The sequence below is a fragment of the Sinocyclocheilus grahami genome, unplaced genomic scaffold (assembly GCF_001515645.1).
Source record: "Sinocyclocheilus grahami isolate Dianchi unplaced genomic scaffold, SAMN03320097.WGS_v1.1 scaffold524.1, whole genome shotgun sequence".
NCBI classification, from domain to species: domain Eukaryota; kingdom Metazoa; phylum Chordata; class Actinopteri; order Cypriniformes; family Cyprinidae; genus Sinocyclocheilus; species Sinocyclocheilus grahami.
This window is the reverse complement of record NW_015505703.1, coordinates 98,760-123,801: the sequence shown is the minus strand read 5'-3', so window position 1 is coordinate 123,801 and position 25,042 is coordinate 98,760. Positions and strand designations below refer to the sequence as shown.

At 37.2% G+C, this 25,042-nt stretch overlaps 1 protein-coding gene across 1 annotated transcript in view; it reads right to left on the bottom strand.

Moving 5' to 3' along the window:
* LOC107555075 (centrosomal protein of 112 kDa-like) overlaps positions 1-25,042 on the bottom strand; it is a 161,680-nt gene that overhangs the window by 43,042 nt on the left and 93,596 nt on the right. Inside the window, 2 exon segments of the mRNA XM_016237772.1 lie at positions 5,614-5,676; positions 23,000-23,230. Of these exon segments, the coding sequence (XP_016093258.1) occupies positions 5,614-5,676; positions 23,000-23,230 (294 nt within the window).

Genomic DNA, 25,042 nt, shown 5'->3' with positions numbered 1-25,042 from the left:
GCGGAACGAGGCCGCTGAACGAGCGTGACACATGGCTCGAAAGCAGCGGAGCTTTTATTATGCCACAGTCGAGCGCTTCCGCTCCTTCCGGTCGTGCGTATGTGGGGGAAAAAAAGCAGCGCTGTTTTATCATACTAGATACATTTGAAAGTTCTGTTATTATGCTACTCTGTGCGGTCGTCACCGGTCTAATTAAACGCACAACATATTAAAGCATCTTTGGTGTTTCCATGTTTTCTACAAAACAAAACCAAGGAAATCGAGGGGTTATGACGTCATTGGCAGGCGACACAATGACACTATGGACACGCTCCGTGTCACTAGTTAAAATTGCTTATTTCTCTGGATTTAAACATTCTTTGAAACATTTGGGATAATGTAAGTACACAAGTCAGCAAAATATATAACACTGTTCTAGTGGTTTTTGGATGTTGTGCTTTTAAGGGATCTAAAATATGGTCATGCAGAATAAGGCATTAATATGTGTTTTATAAGTACTAATAAACAGCCAATATGCTAGTAATATGCATGCTAATAAGCAACTAGTTAATAGTGAGAATTGGTCCTTGAAATAAAGTGTTACCCTGAACTTTTTAAAAATGAAACCAGTTACTATAAACTAGAAAAAATAACAACTAAAAACTAAAATAAAATAAACACCAAAAATGACAACTAAAACGAAATGAAATTGAAAATACAAATTGAAAATAAAATCAAAACTAAATAAATAATGCTACTTTTAAGTTTCAGTTTTTGTCCTTTTGGGTGGACTGTTCCTAACAAGAGAGCTTACAAGAGGAGTAAACAAACGGAGGCCTGTGTTCTTTGGTGTGGAGGAGGCACATTTAATGTGTATTAAACAAAGACATGTTCCCACCAAATGCGAGTGGGAAACAAGAGAGAGGAAAAGCTATGTTTATCCAGCGAATGCCAATTTTGTGCCTCGGAAAAGGAATTAATCATCAGTGGCCCTCTCAGAGGTTATTTAGAAATGGGAAAAACGCCTGTGAACTCTATTTCTCTCACACTCAAAGTGTGTTCTTTTGATGTCAAGCATTGTGTAATTTAATAGGCCTGTGTTTTCACACATCTGCTTGTAAACCTGACGTTCAGCGCTCTGTGTTGTGGAGAGAACTGGAATCAAAAGAGCGAGCGTTTGAGCTGGGACTAAGGTAATGAGAGGCAATTATTACAGGCCCACAACCTCACACTGAACAGTGCATTTTCACAACATCTACAGTGTTTGAGGAGTTCAGCTCTGTGTTAATCTTACACACAGAGAAGAATGAAGGTTATTCTTCTGAACCCGAGCGAGTGTAATGGTGTGGAGTCTGAGCAGATTAAATCTAATATTTAACACATGGCAGAGGCCGGCCTCAGTAACACACATGATGGGATATAGAAGAGAGATAAGAGCTCAGACATCCACTAGACCTGAGTGTGAAATCACGGCCGAGAACGGAGAGTGGGCAACAAGCATTATCAGGGGCTACAAAATGAAACACACGTGTCCAACATCTCAGAGGGCAAGTTTTGTTTCGAAGGCAGAGGGGAAAAAAGTGTTGAGGAAGCCACTCTAACACTGCGGTTTGCCACGCTTCTCCTAACTGAAAGTAGTTCACTACAGACAAGGCAAGCAGGCGTGATAAAGTAATTAGCTGCAGTACACCGCAAGTTATTAAAAAAATACATAAATCTAAATAGAAATAAATCAGATTTTAATTAAAAAAATAAAAAGTTAGTCACTGTGAGTGATCGAGTTGGGTCATTCCTGTTATGCAGCACATTGAATGTCCTCATTATATCTGGATCATTATTTCGACACATTATATGAAATCTGATCATGCGGCGTCCAAGAGTGTCTATATACAGTCTGTTTCACTGTTTGTATCCCTCCTCTCATCTGTGTTTGCTCCAGACAGACTGTCAGTCTGTGCATTAGTAGGGGAATTTTCCTCTTTCTGCAGGTTACACCGTTACGCCAGCAGGTGGCAACAAGTTACTGTTTTTATGAACGAGTAATTGAATCATTCACTCAATTCACACATTTTATTTTGGGAAAGAAAAGCACAAACAACTATGACCACCTGATCTGTGATGACCTGCTGATGAATTCTTTGATTTTAATGGTGTCAGTTGATCTGTCTGTAAAACATCCTGTTTGATAAATGATAGAATAACATAAAAATTTTAAATTAATAAATGAATAGATGTTTCATTACAGAAATTACAGCAGTACCAGAGGACATGACAAAGACGGCAACATCCTCTCAAATCAAAGTAAAAAGAAAATAATAAAATGCATCGCTTTATTTCATGATTGAGACATGAACAATTCTTAAAAAATGTTGAGATTAATATTTTCTATAATATATGAAGACATGAAAATGTACTGCATAGTAGGAATGACACAGTTAACTATTGAAGCTATTTACAGTAAGTTATGTAATGTCCTTGGAGTTCAAACAGTTGAACATGTCACTGACAACACCAAGGTCATGGTTTGATTCCCATGGAGTGCATGAACTAATGAAATGTATGGACAGTGAATGCAATGTAAGTCACTTTGGATAAAAGCATTTACCAAATACATTAATGTAATAATGTATAATACATTTACCCAATCAGCATTATTTATCTGGTACAAAAATGATCTGGTTTCAAATGACTTGCATCAGGCCTTTAACACACTCTCAACACAAGAGTCATGCCACGCTTTGACCTTTACATGAAAATCATCGTATAGAGAATGGGAACTTGACATCAACAACGCAATGCATTGTGGGATTTTAGGACACAGGAGCTACAGTAAAGACTGAGTAGTAGTGAATGTAGACATTTTATATTGTATTATGCTTACATTATCCAACTTAAGAACACTCTGGAATGGTGAACACTTGCTGTATTATCAACCGCCATAGCCAATTTTCAGCTTTCTAGAATAGAAGCAACACAATGGTGAAAGTGAGGTAAACAACTTAACCATAATGTGCCTTTATAATTTCCCTTTAGATGCACTGATTTGCATTGAACTGCTTGAATGCGTAAGAACCATGAATACGATAGGAAAACACATCTGGAAATGTTATTTGCAGCAGCTCGTTGAGATAACCGACTACTCAAGTTTGTACGGATCAAGCTCATTACTTTCCTTTATTCTGTCGAAGTAGTGCTCCTCTGCTTCTTATATCTCTTCGTAAAGAATCTTGCACGGTTTATTTAAGTAAACTTAATTATTTGTACAGCACTTGTCACAGTACACATTGTTTCAAAGCAGCTTTACAGAAAGTTATACTGTTAGGTCAACAATGGCTTAATGCTTTAATATTGAGAAGTTTTAGGGCTGGGTGATATGATGATATATCTAATCTAACTATGTTGTATTTATTATTTTAGCAGTTATATCAGTGCCACTTTAAATAAATGAGACTAAACGATACTGTGTAATGAATATTTGCAGTTTCTCAGACACATGACTGTAAGCTTGAATGTACTTTAGAGACTTAAATATTAGTCTGCTTTATTTTAAGCAAATGTAATCAGTTCTTAAAAAAGTATTAATATAAAAAGGTCTGCTTTTTTCTGTGGTGATTTGTGTTTGTTGTCATTGTGTGCTCCTGAGTGTGTCCTAAAATATGACTACCGCTACACAGAATGTAGATACACAGATGTAGATTTCCATTTTCTATGTAACGTCATGAAATAGCAATTTAACAAGGTGGCTTAGTTGCACAAATCAGCAGGAAGAGAAAAGTAAAAGCTAATGAAACAGGTAACATCTATGAGTCAAGTCACCCGGCGGCCATCTTTGAAACGCCTCTCGGGCACGCAAGTGCAGCTCCTATCTCTTTGAATGGGGAAACATCAAATTCTCCAAAATGGTTCACCAAGCTTACGATTACATTTCATATCTGAAATCACAAATAAAATCTGACAACGACGGTCTCATAAATGTCGTTTCTTTTCCTCAAATTGCATTAAAAAAGCTTATTTTTCAGGCTAGACCAGCCAATGCACATGTGCAGTCCTAAGCATGCATCTCATGCTGCATTCACGCCATGTCGTAATTACTGTAATTTCGAGATGAGAATACGTGAAGTCAGTGTTGGGGAAAGTTACTTTTAAAAGTAATGCATTACAATATTGCGTTACTCCATAAAAAAGTAACTAATTACGTTACTTAGTTACTTTTTATGGAAAGTAATGCGTTATGTAACTTTTGCGTTACTTTTTAAATCTGGACAGGGCTTGCTTGTTTGTTTTTAAAATAAAAAAGTTCTATTTTTGGCAGATATAAAAGCCTTTTCACACCAAAAGTGAAATGAATAAGCCTCAGGCTGAAGGGAAAGTAAATTTACGTCCGTACAGTAGAATGCAGAAGAAGAAATTTCAACACACTTCAGCAATAAAAAACACACACAAATGTTTGTCTAGAGTAATTTTTGCTTATTAGTACGGTTGAACTGGATCATCGAAGGTCAGAAGCAGAGACATTGGTTAATAGAATGGGATTAAATACATAAATGAAAATTTGTGTTGTTTAATATTTAATTATTGCAGGTTTGCGTCATATTCTGAGTTGCATTATTTTTATTCATTTTGAGAAATACTGAATGTGTTTTTTTGTGTGTGCGTGAGATGAATTAATGCATATTCATATTTATTTTGAACTACAGTAACATCTTCTGATTTCTCTCAACATGGGGACAGGAGAGCTGTCAATCAATAAATTGAAAAAAAAAGTAACTTGCGTTACTTATTTGGAAAATTAACTCAGATATTCTCTAGTAAATTAAGAAGTAATGCGTTACTTTAGTTACTTGAAAAAAGTAATCTGATTACGTAACTTGCGTTACTTGTAATATATTACCCCCAACACTGCATGAAGTCTACTTGGCGCTAAACTACTACTCCCAAACAGCATTAGAAAATACACTCAACTCTACATACAGTAGAAATACATACAGTGTGTGAAAGAGACAGGCGAAGAGAGGTAAAGAAAAACAAGATCCCCACAACACACCCTGCATCACTTTCAAGTTTGAGGGAATGCGCATGAATTAATGCACATATATTTGCATGTGCATTATGCATGAATTGCTCCAGAAATACAGAATACACATGTGCCTATCTATCTATCTATCTATCTATCTATCTATCTATCTATCTATCTATCTATCTATCTATCTATCTATCTATCTATCTATCTATCTATCTATCTATCTATCACAGTGATTTTGCCAAGTAAGACATGTTCCTGGATCAACATCTTTTGTTGATCATGGATCAACATTACTGTCCAAAAATACAGACTTACCCCGATCCCTACCCCTAAACCTTACCCTACCCATAATTTATTTCTAAGATCAGAGGGAAATGATAGCTGATTAACAAGGGTGTAGAAGCACCTTATCCTGATTGTAAGCCTAAAACTGACATTTCCTGAAAGGTTATCTCTCAATTCTGATTGGTTGATTGGAATGATGTTCCAAGGATGTTGATCCAGGAACATGTTGTATTTGGTCAAATCATGCTCACCCTATCTATCTATCTATCTGTCTGTCTGTCTGTCTGTCTGTCTGTCTGTCTGAACATTCAAACACTCGTGTTTACCTGTGCAGACTTGGCCAGCTTCTGATTATATGTAATGTATATGTATATGTAAGAAGCTTCAACCTGCTGTTGGTCTGTAATGAAAGAGAACACAGGAGAGGAGGGTGTTAGAAACAGAGAGTGCAGACACATGACACCGGATCAGCTGGCAGGAAGTGCGGAGAGTTGCTTTGCCGTGACCTCTGCGACTGGCAGGCATGTTGGCAGCGTGTGGCTGGAGCTCTGGGCTCAAGGCCAGGCCTGACACCACAACAGCACATGGGCCTTTCATCAGAAGCCAACTTATCACCACTTAACAGGAAGAGAGTGAACAATATCACACCCTTATCTGCAAAACAAGAATATGACATGAAAAAAATCCCCACCAAGCTTTTAAGAGCAAGAACATAAAAAGCAGCAAAAAACAAAGAGATAAATGAGTATACGAGGTTTCTTTTTTTTTTGTGAACAGACAGATGTCTTTTTGTTGCTTGCTTACAAACTAACTGATATTAGTAAAATATTGACAGAAAAAAAGGAGTTTACTGCTGGTTGCTTTGTTGACGATATGAGTAGCAATCCACCACTGTAATGCTTCCTGCCCATCATTAACCTGTAAAGATAAGAATCGAACAGTTTGTCTCAGCCAAGGAGGCCTAATATAAGGTAAGATGAGCCCCCCAGCTTATGTTTTTCTTTTGTTAATAGATAGCACAGAATTTATTTTCAATACATACCTAGATGTAGGGCTATCCATTAGCATTCTCATTTCTCTCAATGGCAGTTGCTTGGCTGGTGCACAAAGCCCCAAAAAAGTGTGACCTACATTTATTTTGAACCAATCAATTGAACCGAAAATGTCACGTGATTGCCCTATATTAGAGCTCCTTACAGCAGACAATAAAATTTCATGTTAAGAACCCTCTAAAAACACATTCACTGTTGAAACACATATATTTGTGGTTATATGTGGCTTGCAATAAATAGATTTTCCCGGAATACATAAGAATTTTTTAAATCTTGTGAAAGTCAACATAAGGTTGACAACACAGCTTCCACACCAACACAACAATCTGAACTCAACTTTTTTATGTTAAAGCTCTAGTGTGAAAAGCCTTCAGTAAAATATGTAAAGTGATCACATGCACTTGCAGGTGAAGTCGATGTTGAGGTTGATGCTACTGATGAAGCGGGCCTGAGGCATCAACACATGAGCTAATACTAAAACACACACACACATACATACAGACCAGCAAACACACAAGCAGATCCATCCTGGGCCCTCTCTCTCTCATCCTGTCAGTCACTGTATACCCCCTCGAGCCTTTCAGACTGACGAGAGAAACAAAGCAACTCTAGCATCTATAAAAAGGATATTTATTGTTTTTTGCTGCTTGTGTTGCCATAGAGACCTTACATTTCCTTAATTCTGCCAATGGGTAATGCATGGGGAACTTTGTGTGATTGACTTTTTGAATGGCAAAGATGTGCCTTTACGAATTTCCTCATGCTTAAAACAACAGTTACACCAACACTGAAAACTCAACTTTGCCCTCACATTGCCTAAACATTATCATGACATAATTTCTGTTGAACACAAAAGGAAATGTCTATCTGAACATTCTTTCAGCTGAATCCGGCTCTTTTCTATAGAATTAATATGCATGAGGACAGATACTGCCGAGATCTGACATCCATTCCCAAATTTTGATCTGTTCCTAACACAAAGCATCCATCCATCATCCATCCATCCATCCTCCAAACTGCTTGTCCTGTGTCAGGCAGGGAAACATCCTGGACGGATGGCCAGTCCATAACAGGACTCACCCAAAGCTATAAGAGTATAAGACTTGGAATATAGTTCACAAATTAATTGGACAAATTTTATGGTACTTTCTTTTGGTGCAATACCTGGTAACTATAAGTTTTCATTGTATGGAAGAGCACAGCATGAATATTCTGCTAAACATCTCTTTTAGTGTTCTATGAAAGACAACATGAGAAAATGATGACACAATTTTCATTAAAAAACAAAACAAAACTAATACTAATCCTGTAACGTGCCAACACTGATCTAAGAACAGAGGATCCAATGAACAGAGGGTGCTTAATGGATCTGCACTGATATACACAAGTATGGAAAAACACAAACATAAGACAGCTGAAAAGTGAAGCATTTGGACCTCTGTGGGTGTGTTTCCTAGCAAATGTCTGTACCTCGCCAAAGGCATCTTAGAGCTACAGGCGCTATGAGCTTCTATCAGGTGCTGCAATCGCTTCTCACAATATTGCAGGTGTGAGTCCATGGCCTTTGAAGTGTGAACGCTGTATTTGAACGTTACTGTATTTGAGAGCACAAAGCATGCAGCGCTAAGCCAAACTTCATTAACAATCTAATTCTGGAGCTGAGCAATCACAACACTCACCCTTCCAATCATACACATTAAAACAGAAGGAAAATAAACAGCAGCACACATACCTAAAGGGATAATATGAGATGTAATTTTTTTTATTTCAAAACAGAACAATTAGGTTTGATAGTGTAATAAGTACAAGGCTGGCAGGCATTTCTCCACATGTTTGCAGTATGTGTGTTTAGAGATTTTTGGGGATTGCTACATTAGATTGTGTTGCTTGGAGAGGAAGACTTTTTTGTAAACATGGTTTTAAAAGCAACGGGAGTTCTCATGTATCCAAACTGCCTTGGGTTTAGTGGTTCCTGGTGTTGGGGAAAGAGACAGTTCTCCCTCAAAAGTAGTCAGAATTCAAGCAGAATTATATATTTATTTAAAAATTGCTTTATTTTTATTTGTTACTCTAGTTTTTTTTAATAAAATGTTAAATATTACTAATTTTAATTATAGTATATTGTAGCAGATTAATTTAAATATCCCCCCCCCCCCCCCCCCCCCCCCCAAAAAAAATTGTCATCATTCACTTACCCTCATGTTGCTTTCAAATCAGTATGAGGTGTACTTTTTCATACAATGAAAGCATACTGAGACCAGGGGTCATTAAACTCCAGAAGAACAAAAAAAAAAGATAAACAATATTATAAAAGCTGAGGTGGGAGTAAGAAAGAAATGCAAGTCAATATCAAGCTAGACAAGTCAAGTCATGCCAGTTGCTCACCTCAAGCAAGTCAAAATGCTAAGCACCAAGTCTGATCACATTACCAAATAGTAACCATTAAAGATTATTTTACTTATTTCCTACAGTAATTATTTAGTCTCTGAAATGATATTATACGTAACTGAGAAAAAAAAATCATACTCAAGCTTTATCAACATTGTGACTGTTGTAGAACTATTATTACAAGAGGGAAATTTATATTTCACATTTATATAACTTCAGAATATAGAATATAAATAAGTCATAACGACTATAATGCTGGTCACTGTGTTTGCATTGCATTGAAAAAAGAGCAGTGTGAAGATTCTAATAAACACCTCTTGTGTTCCACTGAACACTGAATTTATTTTTGAGTGAACAAATTCCTAAAATATGTCTTTCATATCTACAGGATAAAACATAAATACCAAAAACAAAATATTACAAAGGCACAAAAAGTGAAATGTTAATATTACTGCAGTAACCAAACAAAATGCCTGCTCCTAAAACGATATGACTTTACCAGTAAAAAAAGTGGATGCTTTATTCTAATGATTTTCCATCTCAAAACTCATAAAACACTCACAGTCAAGGTTGTTCAAGGTTAGACAGATGAGCAAATGTTTGTCCAGCCTGTGAGCATCAGATAAATGACTAGCTGAGGTGTATAAATCACATTCAGAGAAGGATAGATGTGCAAGACATGATCTTTAGTTACTGCTCATTATTCTCAGAGTACTACTGACTTCCTTTGATTTTGATTTCAAAATCACAAAGACTTCGACATCATTATAACCACATCACTCTTGCTACAGACATTACTGATACCTGAAAGCATGCATCTTGTTGAGGAGATTTGAGCTGTTCATTTTCTAAGTGATCAGACTTGTGATTTTCACCTGGTAAACGGATGAAAAAAAATCCCATACATTCCTAAAAATCCTCAAAACCTACAATTAAGGAGAGACATGAACCATAAAACCTAATTTCAGCAAGCAACCACCAAGAATATGATAAGACGTTGTTTTTATACAGTATCTGATTTGAAATTCAGAAGTAAAAACAATGTTAGAATAGGTAAGATGATTTCAGTTTGGTGAATTTAGTTTAACCTCTTAATTTTAATGAATCAGAAGGCTGATTCGTATTGCATTATCACTCAAAAATCACATAGAAATCTCTGTGTGGCATTATTAATGTTTTAGCAACAATACATTGCTGTAAAACATGCCCTATATTTATTTTAATAATTTTTTTTACTATTTCTAGGCACCAGTGACTGTTTAGCTGAAATGGTGGTTTCTTGACTGATAAAAAACAAGTTTGCATGTATCTATCAAATAAATATAGGGGTGTATATATTGGATATCATCAAAAGGCTACAAAATATTGAGATTTATTTTTTACATAAATTGCTCAGCTCTATTGTGATCATACCGAGTGAGTGAAGGTGACACCATGCTAATAAAAAAAACCGGATCAATCCTCACTTGTCCTTCCTCATCCTCTTTAAAAGGGCCGTCACGTATTACACTCGCAGGTGTGGCTACATCCCCAGCCCATGTGTGTTTGTGTGGCTAGGGCTGTTTGATTTTCATCATCGTTGTTTTGGGCAGGGATCTGTCACACCTCTGTTAGCAGGTGGATCAGTGGACTGGTGGTAGGGATCAGGGAACACAGCCATGAATGCGTCTGTGTGAGGATTTAGGCTGCCGGGGAGTTGGTTGGCCTCACATGCTTTAAGTTGGGACCCCTGCGATTCGTCCCATTTGATGACCTTGGGTGCTGATTTGGCGCCAGGGTCAACACTACAAAGGCCAGCTTAGGCATTCAATAATTATTTGGCTGGTGACCTTAGAGCCGCCATCTCCATCTGGTGGTGTGATTAAAGCCTTCTGATGAGGGGTGGGCAGCTTTCTTCATGTCAGCTTCATCAATAATTCGTAAGTGTGGAGAGCTGACCTGGAATTAACGGCACACCTTCAATTTCATAGCTGTTAACCGTCCACTTTGAGCAGAAAACACTGACTGCTTCACAACACCATCTATCATTGTCTTTTAGCTGGAGGACCAGAAAAGAGCTGAGATTCCAGAGTGATCACTCAATACCAATCAAGCTCCTGCTGACATGTGGCCTTTGTGGCATCATGCATTGGTTTGTCTAGCACTTCATTTGTGTCTTTTTGGTGATAGGTGGAGGATGGTCTGAGCCGCAAATGGAACGCCCACAGACTGTCTGCTTCATGTCGCACACAATAAATGCACAAACTTTCTCAAAATTGCAAGCTGCAATAGTCATGTTTCAGACTTTGTGAACTTCGTGGCATTGGCTCTGTAAAAAAGTATATCCAATATCATTACACGGATCTCTGGAATTGGTCAATCACAGCATTCAACAACTGAACAATGACCACTGTGCAGGGTGTGGCAGTACACTGTGAAAAATGATGAGAATTCCAATGGTAAAAGTTCCCTTACTCCATATGGTGAAAAACTGTAAAGTATTTCACGCAATTTTTGAGTATTTTGAGTATCAATTTACAGTAAAAAAACCCATAAACTGACATTCCCAGAATCCTCTGTGATGGTTTTTCAAATAAATAACTGTTTCGTCTTAGTTTTTTCACATCAGTTACGCACATTAGTGTTTTGTTATATATTTTGCTAAATGCTTATTGCATTATTTTAGTGTCGTTTTGTATTTACATGTATATCACCATCCACCTATTTATATTACTATTTATCTACTATACTATTATCTATTATACTACTATCTATCTAGCATGTGGAAAAGCAACTTGTGACGATCATGTGGCTTCTCCTTTACTGCCTATGTTTTTAAGGTGGTTGTCAGTACATTATAAAGGTGAAAAAACAGATTTTGATAATTTGGTATATTTACATTATTTCCATTATTATTATTATTTCTAGTAGTAGTTCTCCGAAGAATTTTTATTTTTTTATTTGGAAAGTAGCGTGTACTGTATAATTAGCTGGTCATTATCACGAAACAAACCATTGACCACGCCAATCATGGAGATCCCCATGGGTTCCTTTTGCAATAACAACCAGCTGACTGTGCATTATGCCTTACTAACTGTCAAGATGTAAGTCTTCTTATGGAATATGGAAAGCTCTCTCCACAGCTCTACACTGCCAGTCTGTGGCAGCCTTTTCCTGTGTCACCGACCTTCCCAGCCATCCTGAGAGGAAAAGAATGAAAAAAAAAACTGGAGGGGGGGCGGGGGGCAGGAGCGGGGGGGACGGAACGGAACGGCGTAGCTTTCATCTCCACAGAAGAAAGAAAAATAGAATCACCAAATCCATACACATGCCTGGTTGGTCTAAATCTGATTTTCTGCTATTAAGCTCCATTTCCCTCTCTCGATCTGCCAATCCGAGGTGATGGGGAGGTGTCTTTGATCATATTCTCCCACTGTTTTGCTCTCTGTAATCCATGACCAAAAATAATGGGATTTGGTGTATCTCCAAATGGCAGAGAAACCATTTGACAGAAATTAATAAGTTTGCAGGGACAAAAAGTGAAGACAAACAATGACAACAACATCCCCAAAACGCCACTATCTTCCATCAGGAGTGAAAGATAGAGAGAAAATATGAATCATAATGTTAAACAGAGACTAAAAATGGTGGTGACACATTAACAAAAAATAAATAAAGTTAAAAAGAGAAAACTTTGGGCAGAATGACAGCTGACAGGCAGTCCGTGGGGGAGCTGGGTGTACTGATGTGTCTTTGAAGTGAGCAAGTGTTTACCGCATTCTCCAAGACAGCAGCAGCCATGTTCTCAGGGCCTGATTCGCTCTAATCCCTCCTGTCACTGCTCAATGGAAATCTTGTACCAATGCCGCATCCTTCTTAGTCAACAGGTGCATTTCATTATGTAATGTGTAGATGCAATAATCTTGACCAGTTTCCTGCCAGTTTCTTAACCGAGCAAAAGCTTTTATGTGCAACAGACTCACGCTTTATCGTTGCGTTGTTGCTTATTGTTTGTGTTCATATTCTTATGCAAATTTATGTACAATTTATGTTAAAATGGAAAGAAATGCACTTTTTGTCTGAGTTTAATACAATTTTAGCTCTGTCCGGACAGACAACAATTTTGACTTTCCTTTTTTACAAAACAAACAAAAATGAAACATATTGATGTCAATGGGACAACATACAATGATTGCCCCATAAATTTCCACTGTAAGTGCATTTGCTCATGCAAAATTATTTTCTGGGGCTATCAACAGCATCTGTGGCTTTGTGATTACCACAGAAAACAACTCAAATTTACCCTTTGGTTTGTTTGGGATAATCATTTCAAACTTAAGTATTTACCCTAAAACATTCCTTTGAGTTAACTCTGAGTTAAATATTGAGATGACTATTAACAAAAGAGACAATAAGGTCAAAGAAAGGATTGAAATCAGTCTGGATTAAACTGTGACATGCATTTTGGGATAATTCTGGGATCTCTGTAATACTACTGTAGCTAGCAGTGAAAGTTTCTGGGGGGTGTTTGTGGATGGCGGGCAAACACTGAGTAAACAGAAAGCAGGTGAAACATTCTGACAACTTCCTCCTGGATCATTCACAAATACACTTCATATGTCTTTACATTCTATTTAACTAGCGTAAAGTTGTCTGCTTTCACCACACATGGCTCTTCGATTTGCCTCCTGTTACGCTGCAGAGGAACGGCGCAGAAAGCACGTGCTGACTTTTCAAAGCAATATCTCTCACAGTAGGTCTTCCACTCTTGTTCTTCGTCACTTTGAGGAAACAAAAATAACCGCATCAGTAGTGTGCCACACACCTTGTTACCATGGTGATCTCATGCATGAACAGAGACCATGTAGCTGGAAACACAGATGCAGTGGCACAAGAGAATTACCATTTGTGTAATAATTACAATTTGTGTCATAAAAATTTAATATTCTGTATAACGTGGAATGTCAGGGATGAATACAATTTTCCAGGGCAAAATTTGGATGTATACACCAAAAGTAGGGCTGTACATTCAACCAAATCGTGATATGGACTAGTGTCCGTGAATATTAAAGAGCAAAAAGACTATTTAAATACGAAGACTGCTTGTTCTGCGTGACTTGTCTACTACACATACTCAAGCACATGTGACGTCTGTGGCGATCTCCAGAACTGCTTTGAGAGTCACTTCACCAGCATTTCACCTGATTTCATTTGATTTCATTAAACTGTCGTCAGATACACAAGGTCTCAAGGACTCAAGGTTGTCACTACAAACTGCCAACATTTTTAAAAGTTTGGTTTAACCTAAAGAAATGATAACAGAAACATATTACTATTATACAGTAGAATATTTTGTCTATGTTTTAATTTAAACAATAAACCTCTGTTGCACAGCCAAAAAATGAAATGGATTACTCAAATTTGATTTGATTATTAAAAAAAGTTAAAGTTTTATGCATTCATTTGATATCTACACATTTTTGCTAATAAATGCGTATAAAATTATAAAACAATGAATCCAGAAAATAACAGACAACAATAACGACAATGTCTGAAAAATTTAATTGGGCACTATTATTATTAAAATATGAATACATTATTATTCAATTGTTTCATGAATTGAATTGATTAGGCATTATTTTTGATTATTAAAATGTTAAAATGTAATTAAACCATTAGAACATAATCCAAAATAAATAAATAAATAAAATGGAGAACACAGCATTTGTATATATATATATTTCAGGGCCCTACAGGACAATTTCCAAGAAACTTCTTTCCATATTATTTTATCAGTGAATAATGACCTACATTTAGGACCACAAGGCTATTGTGTTCCTTCTAAAGTAAGTTATTGTAAACTATTGTTTTGAATGTCACAGAACATGGCCATATTGACGCAATTCATGAGAAGTGCCACAAGTCTATGCTCTGGGGCCGCTCTCATGTCAAATTTATGCCACTGTAGCTTGGACTGACAGCTCCAGTCCATCAGGGTAGGTTAGGCTGGAGCCTTTTATCAGGGCAATCCCTTGAGCCTTTGGCTTTGGGGCAAACAGAAAAGGGAAGCAGTCACATCCAGTTCAGCACCTACAGCAGGGCTGGGCAACTTCGGTCCTGGCGGGCCACTGTCCTGCAGAGTTAAGCTCCAACCCTAATCAAACACACCTGCCTGTAGCTTTCTAGTGATCTTGAAGACATTGATTAGCTTGTTCAAGTGTGCTTGATTAGGGTTGGAGGTAAACTCTGCAGGACAACCACCTGAAATGACCAATCCCTCTGTATTAAACCCTGAAGTTGCATCATCTGAGAAACACTGATCACTCAAAAAGAGTGGAAATAATCCAGGAATAAGGTAAAACAATGTGAACTAGGAATGTGTCTGTAAACAAAACACAATCGGATGGAACATGACAAACTGTTATCCTCATATGAAACAGAGCCAAAGCCTCCAAACTATTCCTGCTCATTTAGCGCTAGCAGATTAAGCATTCTCCATAAATCTTAAGATACCTGTATATCTCCATCCTGATGGTGTTAACAGGTGGGTTGATCCGATGGCTATGAGGGCATGTGGGAGAAGATGAATAGAGCCCAAAAAGAGTGATGAGTCCAATGCAAGGCTCTTTCAACAGGGATTCATTACACACCGTTCGGTACGACATCCATGGTTCAATATTATATTGAGAATTGTTTGAAATAAGATCATATAGACGAATGTCTTCAAGATCATATAGACGAATGCTTGAAATAACTTCCTTTTGTGATCTGATGTGGCTTCTTATCACAGAATGAGGCAGAACATATATTCTATACTGCAATAAAGGCTATTAGCAATCGATTAGCAATGGATTATAAATATACTTAATTATTATGAAAATACCCGAGATAGCTTGAAGAACACAGATAATCCATATAGTGTTGCAGTCAAGTGTTTATTGTGTTCATGTTTCATAACTGAAAACGTTTCTATATTCTTTTTATTCAGTCACAGCGATAGCTGGATGCCTTTGTCCATATTAGGGATTTCATGGAACGTCGTGAGTTCTATTACTTCTGTGATGCACATGTGTAGTTTCTGCGCGAGACATTACATGTGTGAAACATACATTACATGTGTTTATAGAGGTCAATAATAGGCAATCCATCCTATTTTGGGTCAAAATAGGAAAAATAATACTTCTCAAAAGAAATATGAAGTAGACATATGTATAGAAGTGTACAGAAGTTTTTTTTTCTTTCTTTTTTTTAAAATTAGTTTTAAAAATCGGATTTTAAGCCATCAGAACCGAACAGAACTGAAAAATCGTGGTTGAAAAACTGAGATATGTATTGAATAAACTGTATTGTTGATTCCCTATTACACACACTACTTTTTTTTTTAATGAAAATTGCCCCTCTCCTGGGTGAATGCCCCTATGATATTATATAAACAGCCTTCATATGCCATTTTACTTTGTGGGAATGCTAAAAGAAACTGATAACTTCTTGTCCGGGCTGGTGCATGAAATCTACAAGTTGTGATTAGCCATGGACATAATAATGTTGCTAAATATCTTACATTTTTTTGTGAGTTTTATTCAGGATATTTTGCAGAGACAACCCAATGGCTGTTCTAGTTTAGAATGCTCTAAGAATAAATTTGGCCCACTGTGCATTGTTTATTTGTCTGCATTTTGATAACTACAGGAATTCAGCAGATCTGGTAATAGTGCAAGCATTTTAATGCTCACAATTAAAATTGTGCAACTGCTATGATGAAATGTAGAAATGTATACAAACATTCTGTACCAACAATGTTAACAGCTTTAGACAAACAGCAACCTGGCTCATTCTATAAAGAGTCTAATTTACATAGAAATGATGATGATAATGCCCTAGCTTTCAAATATGCATGTCACAGCATTATACCAGTGCATATAGTGTGTTTATACAGCGTGTTTATCACATATCATCTTTGTGTATAATCTAGATGTATTTACATACTGCCTTTAGTTTTTTTTTTAGTTTCTCAAACTACAAAATATGTGTTAATATTCACATAAATGGCATGTTGTATTATAATAAAAAGCATTGCCTCTTTGGACCCAATCGAACTGTATGCAGTGATTAAAGAGGGATGCTGATCTAAAAATCAGCTTTGAACTTTTTCAAAGACGTTTTCTGACTGGCAGATTTTGTTGAGGAATCTGCAGTAAAAGAAAAGAGAAGACATGAAAAGGGCTGAATCCGTAGGAATTCGGGAAAGGAAGCCGTGATTTGTATAGCCATTATTCCAAAGCTAAAGAAAAAGAAAGTACAAAGAACATCTGAGTATCAGAGGCACTGGCTGTGAGCTGCAGAAAGAAGTCAGGTTTATCTGGAGGAACAAGGCTCCCAGGGTTCTCTGTGGTGGATGGAGATTGGGTACTGGTGTCTGTGCGCGCACACACACACACACACACACACACTCGCCACAACCAGATAAACCTCTGTTGTTAACAAAGACTGGAATAAATTCACTTTCATCTTCCTTTCTTTTCGCTATGCGTCTGACGTTGGAACAATCTAACACATGATCTTATCGCTTCTGATATTCTGTTTCTTATTATTTTATTCCACAAGCTCCCCTTCAAAAAGCATGTGTCTTTCATGAAAACCCATTCATGGATTTAATGGATGTCTCTTTCCTTTTTCTCTGGGATCTGTCTTCAAACCCTGGCTGACCATTTCAGGAGCGTCTGACTGCCGAGGACAGCGTTTCTCTCGCCATCAAACAAATACGAAATTTCAGCTTAAAAACATGCCAAGTCACTACAAATCTAAAAGCCTAAAAACTTCCAAATGTAAATAGCTAAACTATTCCCTCTGAAACATAAAATTGAAATGAAAAAAGAAGCTCTGACACAGTTGGGGAGAGATAACATAGCAGGCTAAATGCACAAATGAAATCATTAGCTGCCTTTAAAGCATTCTGGCTAATAACCTGTGAAACCAGTAGGATTTATCTCAATAACGTTTCTGCTATCACGCAACAAGGAAACTAGCTTTTACATTTTCCGAAGAGAATGTCAGTGCAGTGGTGCTTTCTTGTCTTCACGATGCTAGGATGCTAAGGCGTTCTGCGTGGTTGCCTACTAGCCTAAATCAAAAGGGCCTTCTATCATATTTTAACCACCGATCACATCAGAAATCAGCTATTCACTTCAGAGGCCAGGGGTCTGTGGGATTTTTCTGTCTGTTTTATTGACCACCAGATGAAAATCATAAGTCTGATAGCATAAAAAGGTCAAATAAGGAATCATTTAGTATGTTAGTATCATTTAGCCAAAATTTAGTATAGGGTTAGAGGTTTATTCAAATACCTAACTCTAAATATGAGTAACAGTGACGAACACCACGGATGACTCATGTAGTGGATTGCAACGGTGAGCTATGAAACAGTGGCAAAATGAGACGCATGTACTGTATGTGTGTGGGTCAGATGTTTTGTTAATCCTCAGAGGATAAAACAGCTTTACTCTGGAGGAATGAGTCTGGTGTTGCTCTGGCCAGAGAGAGATCAGAGAGCCGGTTTACCTCCTTTACCTTGCACTATAATGGTCCCTCTCATAGGCCAACGCTAACATAATTTGTCTCACTATGCCATATTTATCTACATCCGTATTAGTAATCATGACAATACTTACCTCACAAGAGTCATGTCTTACGCAGAATACATATGAGCATGATAACAGCATCCGTTTGTTGTGTTTCTCTTTATGACTAATCTGCATCGCTCGGTGAGAAATGCCTTGAAGGGACAGTTCTCCCAAAAATAAAAATTGTCATAATTTACTCACTCTCAAGTTTCAAACCTGTATGACTTTCTGCCGTTCATAAAACACAAAAGGAGATGCTGAACTGTCTTTCCCCTTATAAGTGGGTTTGGAACAAGATTGTGAGTTTGAGAAAAACTGAATTTATATTTTTGGGTGAAATATACTCGAATACCTCACTCACACACACACACACACACACACACACACACACACACGTTTTCTTTAGATTACATGATAATGTTCTAAAAAACTTGAAGACTCAATACCAATTTGTTTGTCAAATTCTGTCAGTTTATAACTGTTTCCTTTAAGACACAAGCTGCCTTCTTCAAAGGGCCATTATTAATCTTAGGGGCCGTTCACATAGAACACATCTTTGCATCTAGAAATGCGAGACGCAGCACTCAGGAATGGTAAAAAAAAAAGAAGCAGAGTAGAATGCTTCCTCTGCCTTGTTGCCATCAAATAAAACAGTTGACATGCCAACTTGCCACTGTAAACAAAAGCTTGCAATGCTTGCCCTGCCTCTGGGGTCTTCTGATTGGTCCACTGTATTGGAACTGACCTTGATGAGTGGCGCTGCGTGTAAAAGTTTAAATTCTTTTAATTTGACATGGTATCTTAAAAACACGGCGGTTATGTGCGAGATGCTACAAAAGATGCGAGACACGTCTGCAACGGTCATACACATCCGTCTAGCACGTTTACATAGACAAAATAATGGAAAAGTAGTGCATTGGAATGGAAAAATGTGTTCTGTGTGAATGACCCCTTCATTCACATTCGCATTCACAACAACAAAATGTATTTTGTCTTTTGTGAATTTATTGAATTATTAAAAGTAGGCTACACTGGAAATTTGAGAGGCTGAACAAGTTATTGCATTTTGATAGAAGAAAAAGTTTTTTTTAATAATAAAACTCGGTACGTGCATTACAAAAGTAAAAATTCTATTTTCACTCTAACGTTAACGAGTCTCATTTATTGCCAAATGATGAATGTGTTAAATGCATAAAATGTAACTGTTAAAACATGATAACTTTGGCAGTTTGAAGGGTGTCAATCAGACTCAGAGACAGACTTTGTTGAAGTCTCTTCAGAGGAAGTTTTCAGCCGCAGGTCAGGATGAGTATCAGATGAGGGGTGGCAAAAACAGAGACTGATTTTGTAAACAAGCATTACGTGTCAGCTTCAGAGTGGAAAAGCGAGGCGTAATTCTCTTCAGATGGGATTTATGTGCAGCAATGTACTCACATATGGTTCCAAAATGTAGGCCCAGGATTTATGAAGAGGCCAAATGGCACGTTAATGTGCCGCAGATGTCCTGGGGAGGGTGCAGTCAGCAGTGCTGCATGAGTTTAATGAAAACTAATCGCTTTGATGGGTCTAATCAGGATTACCCTCTGATCAATACCACCTTTAGCCGGTTCCTGGCCAACATGGGTTAGATTACAGCCACTTTTCAGCCCTCGTTTCTGCAGCTGGAATCAACAGCTTTAAAAACAGAAAGGATGCAGGATTTCCGGTATAGTCGCCCAAGTCTGCTTGCTCAACCTTGATAGAGCAAAGAGGGGATAATGTGTTTAATTAAATACTAAGGCGATCTATTCCCTCAGTGCTGGAGTTTAAGCTAACACAGGCCATCAGTGAACATATACTGTACGCAACACAAAAGTTTTTAGGTGAGAAGCTAGCCTTCTGTATTCATTGATCTACTGTACTTATAAGTTTAACTTTATTTGTTGCATGCTCAACAGGTGTGGCTGTGATTTATACATTTATTTATTTATTTCAATAGAAATAAGCAGTCCTGGATTGTGGAAAGTGCTATGTTAATACAGACTAACTTACATAGACATAACATCAATCATACTGGAGAATCAGAACAACCTGTTCTATAAACACTTAAAAATAGTCCACCCAAATTTTCCTCTCTACCATCGTTGATTCTCATGTCTCAATATTTGAACTGAATGAGATTTGACACAGAAAAAATGTCATACTGATTGGGAATGACATGTGGGTGGGTAAATATTTTTTGGTGAATCCTTGCAGGGTCTGAACCCACAACCTTTCAGTAACTGTCAACCTTTCAATCTGCCAGTGGAAAGCCCTTGGAGTATCACGATGTTCGTGCTTATTAGAGTTATCGTGACATTAGCTTAGAAACATGCTAACATCAGAAACATGGGAATCATAGATATTAATGGGTAGTTACCACCAGTGTTGGGGAAAGTTACTTTTAAAAGTAATGCATTACAATATTGCGTTACTCCATAAAAAAAGTAACTAATTACGTTACTTAGTTACTTTTTATGGAAAGTAATGCGTTACGTTACTTTTGCGTTACTTTTTAAATCTGGACAGGCCTTGCTTGTTTGTTTTTAAAATAAAAAGTTATATTTTTGGCAAATATAAAAGCCTTTTCACACCAAAGGTGAAATGAATAAGCCTCAGGCTGAAGGGAAAGTAAATTTACGTCCGTACAGTAGAATGCAGAAGAAGAAATTTCAACATACTTCAGCAATAAAAAAAGACACACAAATGTTTGTCTAGAGTAATTTTTGCTTATTAGTACGGTTGAACTGGATCATTGAAGGTCAGAAGCAAAGACATTGGTTAATAGAATGGGATTCAATTCATAAAGGATATTTGTGTTGTTTAACAATTAATTATTGCAGGTTTGCGTCATATTCTGAGCTGCATTATTTTTATTCATTTTGAGGAATACTGAATCTGTTTTTTTTGTTAGTGAGATTAATGCATATTCATATTTATTTTAGAACTTTAAGTGGGAGAACTTGCACAATTGGTGGCTGACTAAATACTTTTTTGCCCCACTGTACATCTTCTGATTTCTCTCAACATGGGGACAAGGGAGCTGTCAATCAATAAATTGGAAAAAAAGTAACTTGCGTTACTTATTTGAAAAAGTAACTCAGATATTCTCTTGTAAATTAAAAAGGAATGTGTTACTTTACTAGTTACTTGAAAAAAGTAATCTGATTACGTAGCTCGAATTACTTGTAATGCGTTACTCCCAACACTGGTTACCACATTAGAAACTGTTGCTGATTATGGCAATACATCTACATGTTTGTCATGTTAACACAAAGCAGTGATTTGACAGATGTTGACCTTTCCAACTGTTTTTCTCAGAAATACTGCATATTATACAGTAGATACTAGGGCAGGGTTTTGACACAAATTTCACGATTCGATTCTCATTCACAAGCTTGCGATTCGATTTGATTCAATATCGATTATTTTGGATATATATCAGGTAAAAGTACATGCCAAATTTTCTCAAGGAAAAAAAATCTTTCAACTAATGCTGTAAAATATACATGAGAGTCAGTTGGTACTACATTACTATAATATTGAAGGTTAAAATTGACTGATTTGTTAAAATTACACCGAATTAAGTTTTTTAAATAATAAAGTTACAATTACATAATAATATTTCTACTTCAATTCGTTTTTTTTTAATATAAACATAAGGGTGGCTGTCATAAAAACTTGATGGATTTATTCAAACATAAATTAAACATTGAAGAACAGTAAAATTTATAATGAATATGTTATTTGGCGCATACATTTAGCAAAATGCCCCTCTCTACAGTTTATTTTTCTATCTGACTAATGAGTTTATGGTCACCGAATATGTTTTTCTGAGGTAAATTTGACGTTACGTGACGCTGTTTATAAGCAGTTATATTGATGTCTTCGCGCGGCTGAAACACTGATTGAGCGATTACGTGAGACAGGATACGGATTGTAAAGTTGTACTCTTTCTTTTAACTTACCTTTGGATGTTTAGTCATGTTTATTTTGTGCTGAAACTGGTATTAATGTGGATGAGATGATTAGTTCATGTGCGTCTGTTGAACTGAGGCACTACAGAGATCTGTCACTCCACATTAAACAGAGCCAAAACCCACCCCTAGTAGATAATGTCAAAAGAAATGATTTGGTAGTGGCAGAAATAAATTATGCCTGTCTCACATTCCTGTGACTTGTTTTTTTTGTAGTAAACTCCGAATACTGTTTTCAACTAAATTAATTTGTCATGAAAAATGTTGTGAAGATTAGCACCCAGACAGTCGATTTATTATGAAATGACGTGCTTCCACCCATTGACCATTCCAAGATGGTGATGCCGTTGATGTAGACAGGGCAGATATATGTATACGTCATCTATGTATTAGTACTGTATATCTATGGTTAGTATCAACTGTGTATGAGTACTAGTTGAGTCTCTTTGCATAATTTGTGTTAAGTGCATGAACGAAAAGTTGCTGTCTATGAATGGAGCTTCTTATTTAGACAGTAGTTCAATAGGGTTTACAACAAGGCTAATGATGAACAGCCTGTCTAACAGGTCACCCATCTGGTGGGTCACATTATACAAATGCAGTATAGCAGGTGGGTTGTGCGACCTGAATTGCAACCTAGAATGCCAAAAATACATTCTGTCTGAACTCCACACCAACCTTCTCTTGGGCCAGCTCTTTTTCAGCCTTGTGGGTTCTTTCCAGGTCCTGCTGCACCTGATCCATCTCGGCCCGCAGCCGGTCCAGAGCTGCTTGCTGGTCCTGAGCGGCCCGCTGTTGCTCCTCCTCCCGCAGCACACCCAACTCCATCAGCTTCTGTTTCCTCTGACTGTGGGCTGCCAACAGATCCTTCCTCAGAGAATGCACCTGGGCCTCCAAATCAGAGATAGTCTGGTGAGAAACACAAACAACGGAACATGTAAATCCGTTAAGGTGAACCCATCGATGGAACAGATGATGTGTTTATGGAATACCGAATCTGGGTATTGAATGCAAAGTGAAAAAAAGACGGAAGAGTCTGGATTGAGAGAAAGAGGATAAGAGAAACAAGCCAAGCAGGACGAGTGGAGCATTTGTGCCAGGAAGAGGAAAACAGACACCACAGCCTCTGATGAAAATCACAAGAGTTCAACATCAAAGCTTTGCATTCCACAAAGGTCAGCAGTTTGATTTAATGAGCAAAATTAGTGCAAATCAAAGGTAGGTTACCCATGGGGATGAAGTACCGCTGCCATTTCTCATTTCAGGAAGATGAAAAACCTCATAGAGACCACTTACCAATGAGCTTTTGCTTTAACGTGAAAGCGAGTAGATGGATTACACACAAAAAAAAAGAAATCAGAAGCATTACCGCAGGAATCAGCCCTTCATAGACAATCCGTGTATCATTCGTTTTTTGATTTAATATTGAAAGTAGAAAAATGAGAAAACGGCTCCTTTTTCGTTTTTTTGTTTTTTTCCAAAAAACGAAAAACGAGAATTCAGCTTACATTTTCGTTTTTCGTTCATGGGTGGAAAAATTAATAAACAGCTTGAATATTCGATTTCTACATGTGGGCGGGAATAAAACGTCCCTTTCTGCTGATTGGTCAGCCGAAGATCAAACCGTGCCATCATCAGTTCTTCTGCAGTATCACGCAGCAGAATAATAGTCCTCCACTGCTGCGGATTAATAACCCATTTTATCAATTTCATATTTTTCTCATCAAACAGACTAATGAATAGCTCGACACAACTCGTATCGGGGCAGAGTCTAGACAGGTCTTTCTTCTGTGTAGACCAGTGGTTCTTAAAGTGATAGGGGGTCCGAGAAATAATTTGCTATAGCCTAAAGTATTTCCAGACTGTAAAGTCGCTTTTTTTATCATGATACATAGGCCTATTGTGATTTATTCCAAAGTGACTTATGATGCATTTAACGTCAAATAATCTAAATTAAGCCTTTTAAAAGACAAGTATTCGCTGTGGTTGATGTTTGTGGCATGCGCCAGAAAGATGCTCAAGGAGACCGAGATGCACTAAAGCAGCGCATTCTGTTGTTCTCTTTATTTTTCAAAGGCATGACATTTTGTAGTTATTTTGAACGTAACGTTACACAATTAAAAATATAAATTTGACAGTTGTTGCGTGAACATAGGCCTGTGTATACCCAAGCCAATTTAATATCCTTTCCTTTTTGTCTTAGTGTTTAAAATATTTATTTTGAAACAAATTAATTTCTTTCTTAATTTCTTAATTAAACAAACAAACAAACTTACTGGGTGAGCAGGATAGGCTATGACAGCTGTCATATCATACCCTGCCATGCCCAGCTGATGCAATGAATAGAATTTATATCTACACAGAAAAAAGCCCTGTCTAGACTCTGCCCCAGTATGAGTTGTGTTGAGCTATTCATAAGCCAGTTTGTTTGACAAAAAAAGATTAAATGTAGTTGCAATAAATGCGTTAAGAATCCATACAACTGCAGCAGTGGAGGACTATTATTCTGCTGCGTGATACTGCAGAAGAACTGATGATGGCACGGGTTGATCTTCGGCTGACCAATCAGCAGAAAGGGGCGTTTAATTCCCGCCCACATGTATAAATCGAATATTCAAGCTGTTTATTCATTTTTCCACCCATTAATTCTCCTGTATCGAATCATATCGAAATCGTATCGTAGAATTTTTTGAAGTGTCGGCTAATATCGTATCGCTGGGT